The 19,684-nt window shown below is 40.3% G+C and overlaps 1 protein-coding gene across 29 annotated transcripts in view; it reads right to left on the reverse strand.

Annotated features, from left to right (window-relative positions):
- Positions 1-19,684, reverse strand: part of ANO4 (anoctamin 4) — a 445,360-nt gene that overhangs the window by 49,915 nt on the left and 375,761 nt on the right. For 28 of the 29 annotated variants that reach the window (XM_084957412.1, XM_084957410.1, XM_084957411.1 and 25 more), the window contains 7 exons: positions 18,081-18,221; positions 15,381-15,545; positions 10,958-10,994; positions 8,068-8,179; positions 5,921-5,978; positions 5,684-5,781; positions 3,771-3,913 (listed from right to left, as the gene is read on the reverse strand). In XM_084957412.1, coding sequence (XP_084813538.1) covers positions 3,771-3,913; positions 5,684-5,781; positions 5,921-5,978; positions 8,068-8,179; positions 10,958-10,994; positions 15,381-15,545; positions 18,081-18,221 — 754 coding nt within the window. The remainder of the gene's footprint in view (positions 1-3,770; positions 3,914-5,683; positions 5,782-5,920; positions 5,979-8,067; positions 8,180-10,957; positions 10,995-15,380; positions 15,546-18,080; positions 18,222-19,684) is intronic. The other variant, XR_014804231.1, reaches the window with a different exon arrangement.

Genomic DNA, 19,684 nt, shown 5'->3' on the forward strand with positions numbered 1-19,684 from the left:
TTTGGCGTTAGCAGATGCAAACTATTATACACAGAATAGATAAATAACAATGTCCTATTGTTTAGCACAGGGGCCTACGTTCAATATCCTGTGATAAACCACAATGGAAAATAATATAGAAAGAATGTGTGTGTATGTAAAAAACAGAATCACTTTGCTGTATAGCAGATACTAACCCAACATTGTAAATCAACTATACTTCAATAAAAGGTTGGTAAAGGGGATTATAAGCAATTTTATTCCACTAAATGTGAAAATTTTAGATAAAATAGACAAGTTTCTTGAAACAGCTAAAGCACAGACTATGGACATGGTCATTCAGAGGGAGAAAATATAGTCTTATATCTATTAAATAAATTAAATCTATAATTAGAAACCTTCCTACAAGAAGTTCCCAACGTGGAGCAGTGGTTAATGAATCTGACTAGGAACCATGATGTTGCGGGTTCAATCCCTGGCCTTGCTCAGTGGGTTAAGGATCTGGCATTGCCGTGAGCTGTGGTGTAGGTCGCAGACATGGCTCAGATCCCACGTGGCTGTGGTTGTGGCTGTGGCTGTGGCTGGCAGTTACAGCTCGGATTAGACCCCTAGCCTGAGAACTTCCACATGCTGCAGCAGCAGCCCTAGAAATGGCAAAAAGACCAAAAAAAAAAAAAAAAATCTTCCTACAAAAAAAATTCCAGGTCCACTGACAAAGCACTCATATCCAGAATATATAAACAACTTCTACAAATCACTAAGGAAAAGAAATATGACACAGTCATGGGCTTGAATGAGAGGTTACCCAAATGTCAAGAAGTGTATGAAAAGAGATTCAGTATTGTAAGTTGCCATGAAATTCAAAATTAAAACTGTAATGAGGTACTACTGCATACGAACCAGCATGGCTACCAGGTTTTTTAGTAAGTTTGTGGAATAACTGAAGTTATACAACTAGTAGGAGTTTTGGACTCTTTGCAGGTGTGTAGTGCAGATCCACAAATGTATACAGTGTGATCGCCACTCCACTGGGAACTCCACTCCTACATAAATTCCCAATAGAAACATGAACAAATGTTAACCAAAACACATGTATAAAATTTTCCATAGCAATCTTATTTTTAAGAACCCAAACCTAAAACAACTCAGTTGTCTAGCACCTCAGTGCTAATAGAATGGATGGACAAAATAATGGTATATTCCTGTGTATTCTATTCCTAGAAGATCTGTGAACTCACAAACTAGTTCATCCACCGGCTCACTGATGCCTGCACGTGCACAAGTAAATATCCCTTTATTTTTTTCCCTACTCAAGCTTGACAGAGGCTCTGATTCTAATTAACATGCCACAATCTAGCACATTAATCCTTAGTAGTACTCAGAAGTACATTTCATGATATGGGAGAGGACGGAGGGAGGGAGGGGAGAAAGATGAAAAGTATCTGGGAAGGGAAATGAAAAAAAAAATCCCACATGTGACTAAAGAAAAGATGGGGGTGGGTATCAGAGAGAAGCTTGCCTATTTCATAATTTTGCTTCAGGTACATATTCTGGGAATACTAGACAGAGATGAAAATGAAGTTCTACAACCTGTAACAACATGGAAGAATCTTATAATACTGAAAGAAGCCAGTTACCAAAGAAAATGTATTGTACAGTTCCATTTCTGCAGAGATTTTCTTTAAAAGGAAGAATATTAATCAATGGGGTTAGAAGTCAGGAAGATGGTTGGGGAGGGTGTTAATAAGTGGGAGAGGGGACAAGGGAGCCTTTTTTGATACTGACAATATCCTACCTCACAGGATGACAATTTCTGTAAAGAGCCACATAGTAAAATATTTCAGGCTTTGTGGGCAATATAGTCTCTGTCATATACTCAGCTTTGCTCTTGTAGTGCAAAGGCAACTACAGATAATATATAAATAAATGGATGTTGCTGTGTTCCAACAGAATATTAGTTACAAGGCCAGGTAGTGGGCTGTCCTTGGGTCTGAGAGCAGAAGTGTGTCAGCCCCTCACCTACATAGTTACAACTAAAGAGTTACAACAATTACAGTGGTAACATTTGTGCATCAATTTGTGAATATACATTGATCTATACACTCTTATACCCTTCTCACTGTATATTCTACTTCAATGGATACATTTTTAAAAACCTAACAGAGCAGGAAAGTCATTAAGGAAGTAACAAAAGCAACATGAACAGAAGCAAGCAGTTAGGATTCACTAGCCTGCTTGTGGTGCTTCTGAGATTTGTTTCTTGCGGCAAAGATACTGTAGTATTTGGAGCACCACCAGATCTAACCACATAAAAGCTTTTCAAGCACTCTATATACCAACATTATTGTTTATTTCCTTCTTTATGGGAGAGGAGTCCATTAAGAGACCTCCAAGTGGTTAGTTCTCTTAATGAATTCTCTTTATTAAGTTTTATTATTAATGCCCAAATTGATTTCTTCTCCAAGTTTATATCATTGTGCCATTCTATAATTGAAACTCTAAAAACATCAGTAGACACTTAGGAGATAAACGATCTAAGAAACATTAAGCATCAATTCTACTACTCCTTTAATTTTCAGATTTGCCCAGAAAGAACTGCTGCTTTCAGATATAATGCATCTGGTCACCTGTACCCCTACTACCACTTCAATGTTACAGACCTTAAACATAACTTAAAAAAAGAGAAAACCTAGCCACACTTAGTATGTGTTCTAAAGGATTTTGTTAAGCTTTTCTCTCCTGAGAGAGAAGAATAGAAAATAGTAATAATGATATGGATAACATCCATCAAATACATACTATGAGCCAGGCATTGTTCTAAGCTCTTTCCATGCATTTACTCATTTAATCCACACAGAGAGGCTATGAAATGGTTACTCTTTCTGTCTCCATTATAGAGATGAGGAGAGTGAGACAAAGAGATTAAGTAATTGCCCAAGGTTTCATAGTTAATAAGTGTAAGGCTGGGATCTGAACTCAGTAATGTGTTTCTAAAGCCCATGCTCTCAAATACGTGCTAAAATAAATAGCTTGTGTTTGATTATAGATAAATGGGATTCCTTCAGTGTACGTGTAGCATAGCCCAAGCATTCTGAGTGTCCTTCTACTTCCTCCAAGAGAAATGGCTGAACCCATTCTACCCTCTACTGACTCATACTGCAGCATCTATGCCACTTTATTGCACATACTCTTTATATCTCTTGACTCCCCCTCTCCCCCTTACTGTGCCCTCTTTGAAAGCTGGGACTCTGCCTGACTCCTTCTTCTTATATCTCTAGTGCCAAACATAATGTCTGCCTGGACATGACATGGCTCCAGAGATGTCTGCTGGATATAAACTACTATATATAAAATATATAAACGAGGTCCTATTATATTGCACAGGGAGCTATATTCAGTATCTTGCAATAAAGTATAATAGAAAAGAAAATTTTATATATATATATATATATATAGGATACATATATATATATATATGATTAAAGATTACAAGCTAACAACATTTTCAATTTTAAAAATCTGCTGAATGAATGAACCAAACCCTAAGTGGTCACTCCTTATTCTTTGGTTCACCAGCTTTTCCAGCTCATTCCCCCAACCGGTGATTGATTATGACAGGACACAATGTCATAAAGAATTTGAAGTGACTTGATGCTATTTCTTGAGCTCCTTAAAACAAGACACTCACACATCTCCCCACACTGCTAGCTTCGATGATAATGGTATCTAGTTAAATGCAGATAGAGATCTAGAATTTACATGTAGAATTAGAGGATAAAATAAAATCATACTCATTTCTAAGTATTCATCAAAGAGTCCATAGGCATTCATTGGCTGGAGGGTGTAGTCCTTTTCCCATTGTGGGAAACTTATTTTCCTTTCAGGCCCATGTTCTTGTCTAACTTTCCTTCTAGTCCACCAATTCTGAATTAACCTGCAAAACAAGAGCAATTTATTTAAAAATATATTTATGTAAAAATAAATTTAAAACTGTTATATAACACACACACAGGCACACACACACATACATATATGCTGTTTGTAAGAATTAAGAAAGAGGAGACTTAGAAGGTGGAACTATAGTTTAAAAAAATTTAGGACAGGCTGTCAAGGAAATAAGGCCTTGGATTAGGAAGGAAATAACAGTGGGGGTTACACTTCAAGCATGTGTAATTGCAAGTGTACTGATGACCTTATTTTAAGCATTCATGAAAATGTCTCCTGTTCAATGTTGCCTCGAAGGGTTGGGTAGAGGACTGAGAACATCATTAACCTGATCCTCCAGTACAAAGGCAACACCCTGGCCTCTGCGTAGACGATGGGTTGGCCTATGTGGCTTAATTCAGAACCAATGAGCAGTCTTACCATGGGGTGCTGACCTGCATACTTGAGGGATCTTGAAGATCTGAAAACCCACAAATGCTTCCTCTGTTGGCACAGTGAAGCCTGCAGGCCCACAACTGGACTTGCCCGCTTTTGGTTTGAGCACAAAAGGGGCTCTGATTTCCAGTAAAAAGCATCTCACATCCGTGAGGTTAGTACATGAATGCTTAGTAGTATTCAGAAGTGCATCATATGGTTTGGAACAGGGTTGAAGAAACGGGGGAGACGAGGTCAGGTCTGTGTGCTATAGGGGACAAGGGAAAAGTGCAGGGGCATTTGAGAGTAGCAATGCTAAAACAAAAACAAATGTGAAATAAAATAAGGGGGTGGGTATCAAAGACAATTTTGCCTCCTTCAGAGTTTTGCTCTATGTCCATATTAGAAGATGATATAGTTCCCTTGATGTCTATGATATTTTGATAAGTTATGGTTTATACTTTAAAGCAGAAAACTATAATTTTTAAAATGTATACTTTTACAAAGTTTTATAGAAAACATAAAACACTTGCAAGTTTTCTAAAAATAAATCTAAGATGAGAAAATGACTGGTATTGGTTCTGACAGGGAGCTAAGTGATGACTTTCAGGATTGAACCAAGTTCCAGCTAGTTGTTCTGGCTGAGTGGTCCTCCTTGAAACCTGGAATTCTCTATGGAGACACTGAGCTGACATGGAAACCCGGTGGTAGAATTAAAACAGAAATAGAAGCATTGCTGATTTATGTCCCTTTAAAATTAACTGACCAGAACTGAGCAAACACAGCAGATTTCAAGGTTATTCTTACAAAGGGAATGCACGTGTTTGTCCACTGCCATCACCATAAACTGTTATCATCAGGAGATGATATTTTTACTGGTTAAGATATGGTGACTTAGAAATACTGCTGTTTCTTTTTCGAATCCTGCTTTTTTTGGGGGGGGGGGTCTCTTTTCCATAAGATCCTTTTCTGTACATTCTGAATTTAAGGTAGTTTAAAAAAATGGCCATTTCTGATATATCACAGGGGTTTGGGAGTAGAGATCTAGTTAATATGTCACCATCATTTAAAGCAATTTGGAAGCAAGTATCCAATATTTAGGGGTCCACAGAGACTTCTTAAAGAGTATTTACTTTTCTTCATGTGACTTGTGCTAAATCTTCCAAAAGAGCCAATGTTTATTATGTTCATGATTTGTCTTTGAATATCTAAGTGTGAAGACTTAGCTCCAGGTACATGCACAGGATTAACTGTTGAGTCTGCATTGCTTATCTTACTTGCCACACCTAGAAAAGCCAATAATGAGACATGCTGCCCCTCAAGTGTAGATATTTAGGGTACTTACGGGTAGCCAAGTTCCATGAAATTATTCCAGGTCTGCTTTAGCACCATTATAATACCCATTTGCATACAGAGATCAATAAGGCATCCACTAGGGTGGCACTGCGAGGTAAGCAAACACAGAAATTCAAGAATCAATGGACAGGAAGTAAGGCTGTCTGGTGTCTAATCTGCACAAAGTTGCCCTAAGGCTATTTAACGCAGGTCTATAGGAAACAAAGAATGATGGGAGAATACAGACCTCTTCTAGTCTCCACCTGTTTATCAGCCTCAAGTAGGCACCTGGGTGTCCTGTGAATCTTCAACACACACAGAAAAACAAATCATTAGCATCCTGTAGCCTTCAGTGAATATTACATTCAGATTAGCACACCCTCCATTGAAAATTCCTGGTACAGTAAAGAACAGGTCTGGAGGAATTAGGAAAAGTCTCCAGAACTGGCATAATAGAAACTTCTGGAATTCTCTGGGGGATATTTCTCTTCTGACCCTTCTGGCTGGTGCTGACCACAGAGGCTAGTTCTTTCTGCCTACTGTGACTTTTAACACTTTCTGCTGAGTACTGAGAGCCTATTGTATAAGAAGCAGGTGGGATTTAAATGCATCTGATCTTTTTGAATATTAGCATTTTTTTCTAAAAATATCATCACTTTTAAGTATCCAGCAATTTCTTCAATTATGCTGTAAAGGATATAAATATTTCCAGTTAACTATTTTTATTTTTTAATTTTTTTTTGTCTTTTGTCTTTTTTTTTTTTTTTTTTTTTTTTTTTTTTTTTTTTTGTCTTTTTGCTATTTCTTTGGGCCGCTCCTGTGGCATATGGAGGTTCCCAGGCTAGGGGTCCAATCGGAGCTGCAGCCACTGGCCTACGTCAGAGCCACAGCAACGCGGGATCCGAGCCGTGTCTGCAACCTACACCACAGCTCACAGCAACGCCGGATCATTAACTCACTGAGCAAGGGCAGGGACCGAACCCGCAACCTCATGGTTCCTAGTCGGATTCGTTAACCACTGCGCCACGATGGGAACTCCTCTTTTTGTCTTTATAGGGCCGCACCTGCGGCATATAGAGATTCCCAGGCTAGGGGTCCAATTGGAGCTACAGCTGCTGGCTTACACCAGAGTCATAGCAACACCAGATCCAACCTACACCACAGCTCATGGCAGCACTGGATCCTTAACCCACTGAGCAAGGCCAAGGGATTGAACCCACAACCTCATGGTTCCTAGTCAGATTCATTTCCACTGCACTACGACGGGAACTCCCAGTTAACTTTACAAGAGAGCATAATAGAGGAAATGGATTTAAAGTGGCTTCAAATCATTTTTGTTTAATAAAATAATCTGTGTCTTGGTTTACCCTTTTCAATCCTATCTACTTTCTGATTCTTATGGTCCTTAAAAAGATGCTGTAAATGAATAGGACATTATTAATAGGTCTACAAATAACAAATCCTGGAGAGAGTGTGAAAAAAAGGGTATCCTCCTTCACAGTTGGTGGGAATGTAAACTGGTACTACGACTATGGAAAACAGTATGGGGGCTCCTCAGAAAACTAAATATAGAACATAAGATCCAACAATACCATTCCTGGGCATATATCCAGACAAAACTTTCTTTCAAAAAGATACATGTACTCCTGTGTTCGTAGCAGCACTATTCATAATAGCCAAGACATAGAAGCAACCTAAATGTCCATCAACAGATGAATGGATAAAGAAGATGTGGTATATATACCCAATGGAATACTACTTGGTCATAAAAAAGAATGAAATAATGGCTTCTGCAGCAACATGGATGCAACTTGTAATGCTGTTTTTTAAAAGTGAGCTATTTGACTAGAATTCCATGCTTAAGTAGACAGAAACTGAGGAGATTCACTTCACTTCACAAAAACCCAATACTTAGCCCCTTCCCTGGTTCTTGTCTCCTCAAACACACTTCTTGGTATAATGGAATTCATGGGCCATGGCCTTTCCAAATCCTCGTAACTACTGGGTTCAGCAGGTCTCCAGTCTCCTTCTGCATTCTGTATCAGCCTCCTTTCCTGCCTGGATGTCCTTCCCTCTTCTGTGAGGTCAGGGATTTAGGACATGCTGCCCTGATGCCAACTGCTCAAACAGGGGTGAGATCCAAGGGCCAGATTCAGGCACAGGTGCAGCTTGCACATTTCACATTCATCCTACTGTGTGAACTATTCTAGTTACTTTCACAAGAAGGGGTACGAGGGACTTTGATGGAGACCATTCCTGGAATGGGAAAGGAAAGGAGACTGGTTTTATCTTTTTTCACTCTGTCTAAAGTCACCTTAAAGGCTGGCTACTCTGTCACTCTGGTCAGTGACCTCTGAGAGTTCTGTCCCTGGCCCGGGGTGGTGGGGTTCTTACCTTCCAAGGAAGAACGCGATGTAAAACGTGGAGCTGTTCAGATTGACAAACTGAAAAAGAAACATTTTCAGGGTGAAGCTGTTCTCCCACTCGGACTCTGTACGAGGCTGTTCTGTGAATACAAGGGGAGCAAAGTTTGAGAGGCTGCATCTGATCCCTCTCAACTCCTCCTGGCTGGCTCCCCAGACACTCAGGGTGGGAGCTGAAGTGTCCTAAGGAGGCTGTAGGAGATCCCAGCTTGCCTAGAGATGGCGTGTGACAGAATAGTACATCCATGGCATCTTCAAGCTTCCAGACCAGCCCCAGCAAGGGCTTGGCAGGAAGTGGCCACTGACTTGTCTGAGGGGAGGGCATATCCAGTTTGTCCAGTTAGAGGATGCCCGGAGAGCCTGGAGTAGAGACAGCCAGGCAGAAGGAGCCTTATTCCCAGCCCTTGCTCCTTTTGGGAGCCTCAGCTTTTGCTCTTAATTTCTGGGTAGGGTCAATAATAACCTAGCTCCTAATAACCCCTTGGTCTCGACTTCTGTTTCTGGTGTGATGTGAAGTGCTACTGGGTGACGTGGAGTCAGAGCCCCATCTCAGAATGCTGAGAATATCTGACCCTTGTACCTGTCACTCTCCTCCACCATCATTTTCATTCTCAAGGACAAAGACCAAGGAAATGACCTCATCTCTAGATCTTTTACTATATATCAGCATCCGTGTCTTAGAAATTCCTGACCTCCATCAGGTGCCAATTCTCATCTCCTGACATTTCCACTTCCATAGGGCAAAGGCTCTTTGGACATTGTGGCATGAACCAAAACATGGATCAGTCCTCCAACCTGAAACTCATGTCAGTGCACTTATTCTTCCCTAGTTGTTGCATTCTCAACCTCAAGCAGCATCAAAGAAAATGCATTTCATGCCATAGCACTTTGTTTCCACATTCCCTGAGTTTCTAATGGCTCATTTACAATTTCATTCAATTCCCATCAGTTCCTTTTCCACAAATTATAACTCAAAATGCTTCCCAGGAGCATATCTGAGAAGGGAGAGGGGAAAGAAAAAGAATCTGATTTTAAATGGTTTAAATGTCAATTTCAGGGAGTTCCTGTTGTTAAGGACCTGATGTTGTCTCTGTGAGGATACAGGTTCAATCCCTGGCCTGGCGCAGTAGATTAAAGATCTGGCATTGCTGCAAGCTGCAGCACAGGTCACCGATAACAGCTTAGAGCCGGTGTTGCCATGGTTGTGCCATAGGCCTCAGCTGCAGTTCTGATTTGACCCTGAACCCAGGAACTTCCATATGCCACAGGTGCTGCCATAAAAGAGAAAAGTCAATTTCAGAACAAAGCTGTACTGCTGCTGAGGGAAGAAATGACAAAGGATTCTTTAAGAGTTTTAGCTTTATTTCACTTCTGCTACTGAACTCTTGGTTATGCAGGCAGGTCTCCTAGGTCATCAGTCAGATGTACCAACTACAGATTGACCAGGGCTACATCTCCATGAGCATCTTTTCCAGCCTGGAACAAGGCGCCCTTGGACACAGTCTGCTAATGGGTAGTAATCTCTTCTGTAGACATAAAGTTCTATCTTTGGGGGCAAAGAGTGGTGGTGACAAAAGATTTCAGTGACTTTAAAGGAGATATACCAAGTGCCCAGCTCTGTATCTGGCAATAGGAGGGCTCGATAAATAGTATCTTTTAATATAATAATTATTATAAATAAAAACACATTCGTGATTTTGTCTTCTTTGGATAAGCTACATATGGAAATACGCTAACACAGGTTTTATGTGGGAGCATGTAATTTTCTCAAACTGCATAGAATAAAATGACTGATAGCTCATTAATCTATGGAGTCAGATAAATGTTCTTAGGAGTGACTTATCCAGATGAATGTTATTTCTACAAATGTCGGCAGAAGACTCTCAGTTGCCAAAGCAACAAATTTGCTGTGATTGTGTATGACACGAAAACTGGTTCTGTTCTTAATACAAATTGTAGGCAACAGTAAATGAACACTTTTCTAAATGATTATAGGTACTTAATACACATATGCTTTTGTGATGTTATATTTTTGTGCATGAAGAGAAAACCTAATTTGGAGTTCCCATAGTGGCTCAGCAGGTTAAGAACCAGACTAGTATCCATGAGGATGGGGGTTCGATCCCTGGCCTCGCTCAGTGGGTTAAGGATCCAGTGTTGCTGTGAGCTGTGGTGTAGGTTGCAGATGCAGCTCGGATCTGGCGTTGCTGTGGCTGTGGTGTAGTCCAACAGCTGCAGCTGCGATTTGACTCCTAGCCTGGGAACTTCCATATGCTGCAGATGTAGCCCTAGAGAGAGAGAGAGAGAAAACCTAATTTATATTGGGTCATGAAAGATAATGTGTGTGTCAGTTTTTAAAGCTTTACGTAGGAAAGTGTCTCCCAATTATTAGACATATTTAACATGCCCTGCTGAGGGCAAAGAACAAATTGTTGTATGCAATTTAAAATAAAGGGAATGCTCCTTTTCAGTTGTGTTTCAGAAACGAATCTTTGAGAAGGTTTTTTTTTTTTTTTTTTGTCTTTTTGTTGTTGTTGTTATTGTTGTTATTGTTGTTGTTGCTATTTCTTGGGCCGCTCCTGTGGCATATGGAGGTTCCCAGGCTAGGGGTCTCATCGGAGCTGTAGCCACCGGCCTATGCCAGAGCCACAGCAACGAGGGATCCGAGCCGTGTCTGCAACCTACACCACAGCTCATGGCAACGCCGGATCGTTAACCCACTGAGCAAGGGCAGGGACCGAACCCGCAACCACATGGTTCCTAGTCGGATTCGTTAACCACTGCGCCACGACGGGAACTCCCTGAGAAGGTATTTTTCAGACCACAATACTATACCATGAAATAAACAGGCTTCCACTTACCTAAATTCGTCAGAAGAAGTGCAACTTTTTCATAGAGCTGTAAAATAGATTTCATACATTTAACAAACTGCAGATGTTCTAAAATCTACAATTATGAAGTAAACACGTAATTAAGTCAAGAATGAAAATGATTTCATTAATCATCCGCTGCCCAAACAATGAAAATCTTGTGAACAATTGTGTCTTTGGGGACTAAGAAAGAAATACACAAGATCCTGCTTTACTATTTTAAAAATCTCATTTCTTATTTTGGGGTGAATCACTCTGTGACAGCAGGCTAGCTGCCACTAATTATCAGCTTGTTAAGTGATGCTGGGCAAGTCACAACATTCCTGGGTCTCAGGATCCTCATTGTAAGATCTCTAAGACTACTCCTGATCCGAAGAGTCTGTAATCCTATTGTTTTTATGGGCTGCTATATTTTCTGGATTGTAACAGTCACAGATACCAAGGTGATCAAACATTATCAGGAAGTACCAAACTTATGGTCCTTTGCTTTTCCATCAGTGAATCAGATGCATTCCTAACTCGCCCTGGTAAATAGAAGGTCCTAAAAGGATGGAGGGGGTGTGTGTCCATGTGCTTGTGTGTGTACGTGTGTGTGTTAAGTGCAGGGGGTACACTTAAGAGCAAATACAACTCTAGGAGATTACCTAAGGAGGGTATAAATTAGAAAAAAAAATGAGCAAGCGCTTTCTCTAAGATGATAGATGATAAATGGAAAGGAAAAAGAAAACTATGCAAATGTATTTGAACAATGTGAAAATTAAGATCACGGGGGTTCCCCTTGTGGGTCAGTGGGTTAAGAACCCAAATAGTATCCATGAGGATATGGGTTTGATCCCTGGCATCGCTCAGTGGGTTAAGGATCTGTCGTTGCCTCAGGTTGTGGTGTAGGTCACAGACACATCTCAGATCCAGTGTTGCCATGGCTGTGTTGTGGGCTGATTGTTGCAGCTCTGATTTGACCCCTAGCATGGGAACTTCCATGTGCCATGGGTGTGGCCCTAAAAAAGAAAAAAAAATAAAGTGAAAATTCAGGTTACATTTAGACTAAAGTAGTGGAATTACACTGGTTAGCATTCCCTAGGCTGGAATTACAGCTTTACCGGCCAGCAAGCTGTAGGGCTTGGGCAAGTTAACTTACCTCTTCTCTGGACCATCATTTTCCTTATATGTTGAGAATGGGTATTGAACTCATTCATCTTGAGGTCCTTCCTAACTTTTGAGTCCTCTTAGCCCAAATTTCTGCTAATAACAGAAATAGTCGACATAGATTGTATGATGCTAAACTTTCAGCAATGACTACAGTTACATCAAGATATAATTCATATGGTCATAGTGTCAACTTTGTTTATAGAAACCTCAGACTCTTAGAGTCCAACGTTATAAGAGATTGGTATAATTTTCAAGAAGAAATCTTGTGGTACAGATGAGTCAAAGATCTCAATTTTATCATGAAAATAAAATACCGGTAAATAACAGATTAGGTCAGATATTCTAATCAAATGTATTTGAATATGACAAAGGCAGTGTGTCATTAAAGTCATTTAATATAATTATCAAGAAAAATGAAAGTCAACTGTTGAGACAACCTTGCTCACAAATACAATTTTTGATTCCCTAGTTCATCCTTTAATTTTTCATCTTGACATACATTTATTAAAATGCCTTACTTTGCACACCTGCCTCCAAGGCCTTGAGAACTGGGGATATGTCATCATTATTTTGGCTTGGAAACTGAAAAAAATTGGGATTTTAAAAAGAAGTGGCACGGGAGTTAAAATATAATTACTATTAACCTTTTGAAAAATAAGGTAAAGTATATGGGAACACTGGGATCCATGGCATCTGCGAACATTTCTGTGTATCTTTTTTTTTTTTTTTTTTTTTTTTTTGTCTTTTTGCTATTTCTTTGGGCCGCTCCCACGGCATATGGAGGTTCCCAGGCTAGGAGTCAAATCGGAGCTGTAGCCACTGGCCTACGCCAGAGCCACAGCAACGCGGGATCCGAGCCACGTCTGCAACCTACACCACAGCTCACGGCAATGCCGGACCGTTAACCCACTGAGCAAGGGCAGGGACCGAACCCGCAACCTCATGGTTCCTAGTCGGATTCGTTAACCACTGCGCCACGAGGGGAACTCCCCTGTATCTTTTTTTTGTTGTTGTTGTTGTTGCTATTTCTCGGGCCGCTCCCGCGGCATATGGAGGTTCCCAGGCTAGGGGTTGAATCGGAGCTGTAGCCACAGGCCTACGCCAGAGCCACAGCAACGCAGGATCTGAGCCGCGTCTGCAGCCTACACCACAGCTCACGGCAACGCCGGATCGTTAACCCACTGAGCAAGGGCAGGGACCGAACCCGCAACCTCATGGTTCCTAGTCGGATTCGTTAACCACTGAGCCACGACGGGAACTCCTTCTGTGTATCTTGAAGATACCAGATGGGTAGTGAGATTCTGAGCAGGATGCAACAGAAAAGAACACCTAAACAAAGGGACTGATAGCCAGCAAGAGGTCTTCAGATGAGTGGTTTCTGGAAAAGACCTTTCTTATTAGCCAGCTGAGATAGAAACCATGGACAGTTAGTTCTGATAAGAGTAGTAGCAGATCTAAGTTTCCAAACGGGATACCATAAATAGTTACTGTTAAAATCTTAACTAACAGAAAGCATTCTGACCTTAAGGACATGTCTAAAAGGAGCTATGGGTACTTCTAATTTGATCTTCTCCACCTGATGAATGGATGTGGATTTGTTATGATGCAAGCCATATTTTCTGGCTTAGTTCTTTTCAGAACAATTCATTGTGGTTTTCACCGTTTATACTATGACGACATATCAGATTTATATCAGCATGGCTGACTAAAAGGGATGGTAATAACTTTTAATTTCTTCCTTTGCTGGTATATATAGCCCGTAACTATTATATTAAGATTCTTTTGATCACTAGTACAGCAGAATGGAAATGAAATAACATGACAAGGAGGGGTAAGGAAATCCATCTTATTCACTCCACTTTGAAATATTTATTTTTCAAGGCATGAAATAAAATGAAATCCAGTAAGTGCCCCTTAACTAGACACTAAGAGGCATACCTTTTGTTAGGATCTAGAATACTTGCGTAAAATAGCATAACTTTATTTTTAAAGTACTCATTACATAAAAGTAAACACATCGCCAAATCTAGAAAATGGGCATTCCTTATAGATCTGGTTCTTTAGTTAGGATTACAGATAACAGCAAAAAAGTCAGAAACAGGATATACGCTCTATAATCATTACTTGAAAGAGGCTTTAATGAACATTAATACCAGTCTTTTTATATTCAGGTGATGAAAAAGTATTCATGACTAATGTCCAAATAAATTTCTTGGTAAGGCCAGTATGGCCAAAATTTTAGGTAGTTGTAAACAATTTATATAGCTATAAAACTATGTTATTGGGTCATGAAAATATCCTAAATTGAGTACTTTCAGCAGTCAGTATATAGTTTAGTTCTGAATTGATCAAAGCTATGTTATGGTCATTCGTTTGTCTTTTGTCCTTTATTCGATATTTTCTTTTTAAGGACTTGAAATTTTTTAAAAATATATTTTGATGCTGATCTTTCCAAACTATATCATACACTTGGTTGCAGAGGCTGATTCTGGAGGGAAGATGGGGAGTTTGGGGTTGAACGTGCTACGGGAGGATGAGTTTGGGGCTCAAGGGAGAGATCTGGGCTGAAATACACATTTTTAAAAAGCCTGAAATTGGAGTTCCCACTGTGGTGCAATGGGTTAAGAACCCAACGTGGGTTGGCTTGGGCTGCTGCAAAAGGCATGGGTTTGATCCCCAGCCCAGCGTAGTGGGTTAAGACCCTGGTGTTGCTGCAGCTATGACATAGGTCAATCTGCAGCTGGATTCAATCCCTGGCCTAGGAACTTCCATATGCCCCAGGTGCAGCTATAAAGACAAAAACAAAAAAGAAAAAAAGCCTGAAATCAACACAAGCAATATGTACTATCCTGACATACTCCTTGCTGGATTATCTCAAGGAATAATTTGGATACTGACTAACTTCCCATCATTGAGAATCAGAAGGAAATAGAAACCAACACTGTTGAGCTACGGCACGGATCTTGAGCTGGACTAGATTCCCCCAAGTGAGGTACAATGTTCTCTTATTGAAAAATAAGGGAACTGAGATTCAGAGAGGGCAAGTGTCTTACTCAGTCTTACACTGTAGAAAACCCTGGAGCCCAGATGTGACTCAAGCCTTCTCTTTCCCTGGATGAGTGCACCTCAGTCCAGGCATGTTGCCGTGGGTGCCACATAACTGACCAGCCTCCTTGAGGCCAGATCCCTTTAGAAACAGAAGAAAACTGTCACCTGTGGCACGCACATTTTGTCCATCGGACTAGTCACCTTGCAGCTCACTTACCACGTTCAGCAGCATGATGATACAGAAATTGATGCACACGGCAGTCCCTGTGGTTGCAACCTGAGAGTTATTCCTGATTAACGCCCACTTAAAGGCAGCAAAAGTGCTGACAGTCACCACCCTGTAAATGACGATCCCAAACACGGCGGCGATCACCACGCAGATCTGGCAGGAAGACAGAGGTCACCCAGTGAGCACGGTGGTGGAATGTTTCAGGAAGGGGCTCCTACCACCTGGAAAATCCTCGGAATAACTCAAGACATCACAACAAAATACACGCTTTTCACGTGGCTGATACTTTCCCTTGTTTGTGTGTCTGTTCTTTGTTATCCAAATAGAAAAACCATGGTACTTGAGAGTTACTTGGTAGACTGTTAAGCTATGGGGGTAATGCTTTACCAAACAGAATATGAGATCAAGCAAATGAACAAATATTTATTAGGGAAATCTTAGCGTGTCACTCTTCCGTTTAAAGCTATTTACCAGTTTCATTTTACTCTTAGGATAAGAGCAAAGCCCTTGTGGTGTCCTGACAGAGTCTCTCCAGCCCCATTGAGTATTTTCCCCCTCCCTCCAGGGATTCTAGACCTTTCTTTATTGTTTCAAATGGACTAAACACCCCTAATCTTCAGGACCACTTCCTTTGCCCCAAATGCTGAAATGTGACCCACTCATTCCCCTGCCACACACACACACACACACACACACACACTCTCACTCACTCTAGTTAATACCTACTCATTCTTCACAGCTCAGCTTTGGAATCACTTCATAATTAATGCTTTCATGAACCCCCATCCTCCTGGCTCTTTTTTGTTACCTGGTACCTGTACTCATCTTCCAGAACACAACTTATAATTTCTAACAATTTGTTTATTATCTGTCTCCCCCACTTAGTCAGTAAGCTCCATCAGGGTAGAGATGGTAGCTGTTGTTTCTGCAGTTCATGGTTTCTGCAGCCCCTTAGCATAACGATGGATGTTCAGTTATTTGTGACTGAATAAGCCCATGAGAAGGGCTTACTCTTATTTATTAGATATATACACAGACTGAACCAAGGCATCTTTCTCTGAAAATGTCATGGTATTAGAGAAGAATGTAGCATATCTTCTATCTCTATGAATAATAGGAAATTGAGGTTCCAAAAAATGTTGTGGCTTTCATTATTAGAGGACTGGCTTAATATATCTTAGAGCAGAGAGATCTTAGCCCACATGGTTGTAAAAAACTGGATCTTAAAGCTGGGCTTCCCAACAGCCTCTGCCAACTTAAGAGATTCCTTTCTTTATAGAAGCATTCTTATATTTTACACAAATTCTCTATTTGGCTTACTATGATTGACATGTTCTAAAAGCTCAAGGATGATCCCTAGCTCTAGCTGGAACTGGCCAGTGTAGTAACAGCAGTGGTAGTGATGATGGTGATAATAATAGTAATAAACAAAGAAGCAGAAACCCACCCTCCATGTCTTAAGCCTGGAGCTGTGAATGGGGAAGAGACAGGTGAAGCCTACAGTGAATTTTAGACAAGGACAGCAATTATGGTGGAATGAACAGTTCACTGGCCTCAGAGTCAGAAGTCACAACCGAGTCCTGGTTCAGCTATGACCTAGCAGTGTGACCTTGGGAAAGGAGCTTGTCCTCTCCATCACCTCAGCCTCTATGCTCTAGGTTCCCCAACTGTAGAACAGGGAAAACTTAATCTTTGCCCAAGAGTCTTGTTGTAAACCATAAGTATAATATATACTTTTGTATATACAGTAAATATAAATATAGAAGGCAAAGCCTGACATAGTTGCTTTCAAAGCAGAATCTGTAGAAGGACCTGGACTTGAGTCTTGTTCTGAGTTGAGGGACACTGGGCGAGCTGCCCACATTTCCATCTCCCCCGCTTCTTTCTGGCTACAGGGGGTGGACTCTCCGGATTTTCTATTGTCTTGTCCTTCCCACTCTAAACAACGAGGATCTATATTTATACACACTCACCTTTCGAAAAGAGCAAGAGAGGATCCTAATCATCCCTCCAGTTCTGCAATGACCTTTCCTACACATTTGCATACGTTTTGTTCAATAATCGATAGGGTCAAAGTTGATCCCCAAAATGACTTCTTAAGAGAAGCTGACAATCAGCTTCAAATTAGTATTTTGCAAACTGACATAACTATTAGTGAGTCTGGAAATAAATTTTAGGGAGTTATAACTGGCTTAAAAAATAGACTGTAGTAAAACAAAAAAATCAGATCATTGCATAATATAAATGTGAGTATTGTTTTGATTACTATATTCAATTTTATACATCTATTTGCATAACATATACTAGGTCATGACAAAGAATGCATTTCTTACTGTACAGGTATTGTAAAAAAAAGCTTGAAAAATAGTTCTGTAGGTTCTAGCTCATATTTTTAGTTCCTTTCATTATGGCATAGAGAGACAAATGGAAAGAACAGCAGATTAGAGGCTCTGAGCTCTTGGCTATTTCCTGGTTAACCTGGGCAAGCGCCTTGACATTTTGGAGCCTCAGTGGCTCCATCTGTAAAATGGGGACAGCAGTGCCATTCCTGATCACCACACAGAATTGTCCCGAGTACTAAATAACAGAACATAAAAAAATGTATCCAAATGCCTGATGTGATTATTGTTGTTACCATGCTACAGGCTTTATGAAACAAGGGGTTTTGTTAAAAAAAAAGTTTCAAACCATAAAAAATATTCCAGAGGCAGAAACAATGAGTCGGCTGCATTTATCTGCAAATGCTTGATATGGTTCTGGCTTTCCTGAAATGGGATTCATCCGCTCTTTCTTGGAATACTTGGCTTCAAACTGGGGCCGTATTTCCTCCTAAGGAACAAGCAGACACATTTTTATGTAATGAAGAGGTGCTTGGACAGTAAGAAAAAATTCATTTTACCCCATGGAAACACTGAATAAACAAATGGCACAGTTTTCACTCAGTCAAGGATGTGGGCTTGGAAACCTAGGTCTAAATGTTTGGAAATTGGCCACTTAAAGAAAATCTAAAGAATGATGACTTAGACTTATTATCATCAAGGCTATGTGGTTTAGACCAACAGTTAAGTGTCTCTATTATCTTATTAAACTATGCTTGAAGAAAGGAAATGAGGATGAGAAAGGGACCAATGTGTCCCATCCCTAGTGGTTTGAAACAATCAATAAGCTTTTACCTTTATTACTGGGAAATAATATGGATACAAGGACAAAGAAAGCTGCTCAATAGCAAAATGTTTTGATTTCATTTTACGAGTTAATTTTTAGTTTTCTAGAATTTGGGGGATATTTTTCCACTTTGGCAGCTAATAGAATGGTGAATCTATTTTTAAATAAGCTTCTCTAGGATGCATTCACCTTTCACCATAGATTTTTCAATGTATTCTTAATTGGTATTGAAAACAAGGTAAATACCTTGCAAATCCAGCTAAAAATCAAGGCTCCTTTAATGCTAAATCAAGCTGAGATTTTACTTCGTGGGGTTGAGCTCCATCCAATGTGAAAGCTTCTGACTAAAAAGAGATTATGGGATTAGGAAAAGATAATCACCAAAAGGGTGTGCTGAAGTGCTTCTGGTTAATTAAGAACTTGTTCTAAGTAAGATCTGGGAAGAGGAAGGGAATTGAGCAGAAACTCTTGTACAGTGGAGATTAGTTAATCCAGGCAGAAACACTCAAGACTCAGATGAAGGTACTGACAGAAAGCAAGGAAAGAACTGAGATGAGAGAGGTTCTGGAGGGTGGACACAGATGGGTAGTGGCCTCCCTGTGTAGGAGGAAGGGCAGCCTGGCTCCTGCCATAGGATAAGCCCAATGCTGACTTTAGTCAGTGACAGGTAATGGGGACAGTCAAGGGCAGATAAGGTTATAAAGAGCTTCTTCCTCATTTCATTTATTTTAGGCAGTTAAACCTTAGGGTATACACTGAACAGACTTGGAATAGCTGCTTTATTGGGAAATTCAGTTTATTAGGCTATTAGGTGTCATCAAGAGTCACTGAGCTAATCATCCAGAAACAGGCCAGTCATGGAGACAGAACTTCTATCCTGGGTGTTTAGGCTAAATCATGAATCCCCCACATTGGCACGTTGAAGTCTTAACCCTCTATCTCAGAATGTGTCTATACCTCCACAGACGTAATTAAGTTAAAATGAGGTCTTTAGGGCGGACCCTAATCCAATATGACTTATAGTATCCTGATAGGAACAGGAAATTTAGACAAAGACGTGTACAGAGAGAAGACACTGTGAAGATACAAGGAGTAGAAGGCTACCTAGAAGCCAAGAGAGACGCCCA

The sequence above is a fragment of the Sus scrofa genome, chromosome 5 (assembly GCF_054392235.1).
Source record: "Sus scrofa isolate SSC_HxYL_T2T_F1_AM1 chromosome 5, Sscrofa_HxYL_maternal_Yorkshire_Landrace_v2.0, whole genome shotgun sequence".
Taxonomy (NCBI): domain Eukaryota; kingdom Metazoa; phylum Chordata; class Mammalia; order Artiodactyla; family Suidae; genus Sus; species Sus scrofa.